Source organism: Acanthisitta chloris, unplaced genomic scaffold (genome assembly GCF_000695815.1).
Source record: "Acanthisitta chloris isolate BGI_N310 unplaced genomic scaffold, ASM69581v1 scaffold20628, whole genome shotgun sequence".
NCBI lineage: Eukaryota > Metazoa > Chordata > Aves > Passeriformes > Acanthisittidae > Acanthisitta > Acanthisitta chloris.
The window spans coordinates 379-1,331 of NW_008685617.1; the positions used below are offsets into that span (position 1 = coordinate 379).

At 42.6% G+C, this 953-nt stretch overlaps 1 protein-coding gene across 1 annotated transcript in view; it reads left to right on the top strand.

Moving 5' to 3' along the window:
• Positions 1-235: 235 nt before the first annotated feature.
• The window catches only part of ALKBH4 (alkB, alkylation repair homolog 4 (E. coli)), a gene marked incomplete at its 5' end in the record, with an annotated part of 1,280 nt that continues 562 nt past the window's right edge, over positions 236-953 (top strand). The window contains 3 exon segments of the mRNA XM_009079850.1: positions 236-433; positions 881-950; position 953. The exon segment at position 953 is cut by the window's right edge and continues 562 nt beyond it. Coding sequence (XP_009078098.1) covers positions 236-433; positions 881-950; position 953 — 269 coding nt within the window.

A 953-nucleotide genomic window follows, 5' to 3' on the forward strand; every position in this document is an offset into this window, starting at 1 on the left:
TTAGGGGTTGGAATGGACCCTACAGATCATCTAGTCCCAAACCCCTGCCCTGGGTAGGGACATCTCACTAGATCAAGTTGCTCAAGGCTTTATCCAGCCTGGCCCTGAACACTGCCAGGACATCTCTTGTGTCTGCAAGAATCCTGTACATTTCATGCTGCAATTATCAAGGTTTAAGGGGGAAATAATGGAAATAATTTATTGCTTTTTGTTTTCTTCTCCATTATTTCCACAGGGAGAAGATAATTTCACTTACTGTCCAGCAACAGGCCTGGCTAAAGGAAATGAGCACTCAGAATTTGCTGGCTGGGCATTTCCCTTTCCAGGGGTGTTCCTGGTGGAGGAGTTCATTAGTGAAGATGAAGAGTGTGAGATAGTGGAGCTGATGGATCAAGATGACTGGAAACCATCCCAGTCTGGCCGAAAGAAACAGGTTGGACTTCAGATGCACATTTAATCTTAGATCCCTTTGGAAAAGGAAAGCTGTTTTCAGTTAACCCCCCCACAAATATTTAGATGTTTCATTATATGTTTTCCTTTGAAAGCTTTTTCTGAAATCAATAGCAAGAATTACCTGTCATTAAAGTCAACTTCTTGCAAAAAATACATGATAGTTAGAACAAAGTGTTTGATGTTTTGGGTTCAGGCATTAAAGTTCACCCAGTCTCCAAGGGAAAGAAGTGGGTGCTATGGTTTGGTTTTACTTTACAGATCCAACTCCAGAGGGATTAATGCAGATTCACAGAGTTCTTTCACAACCTGGTGACCAGGTCACTGGAAAAGACAAGAATAGAACTCTGCAGGGATCACAGCCTCTCCAGAAAGACTTGTCCTAGATTTTTCCTTAACAGTAGCTTTTCCCCCTTTTCTTTTCCAACAGGACTATGGACCCAAAGTGAACTTCAAGAAGCAGAGGCTGAGAGCTGGCAGCTTCACTGGTTTGCCTAGTTTCA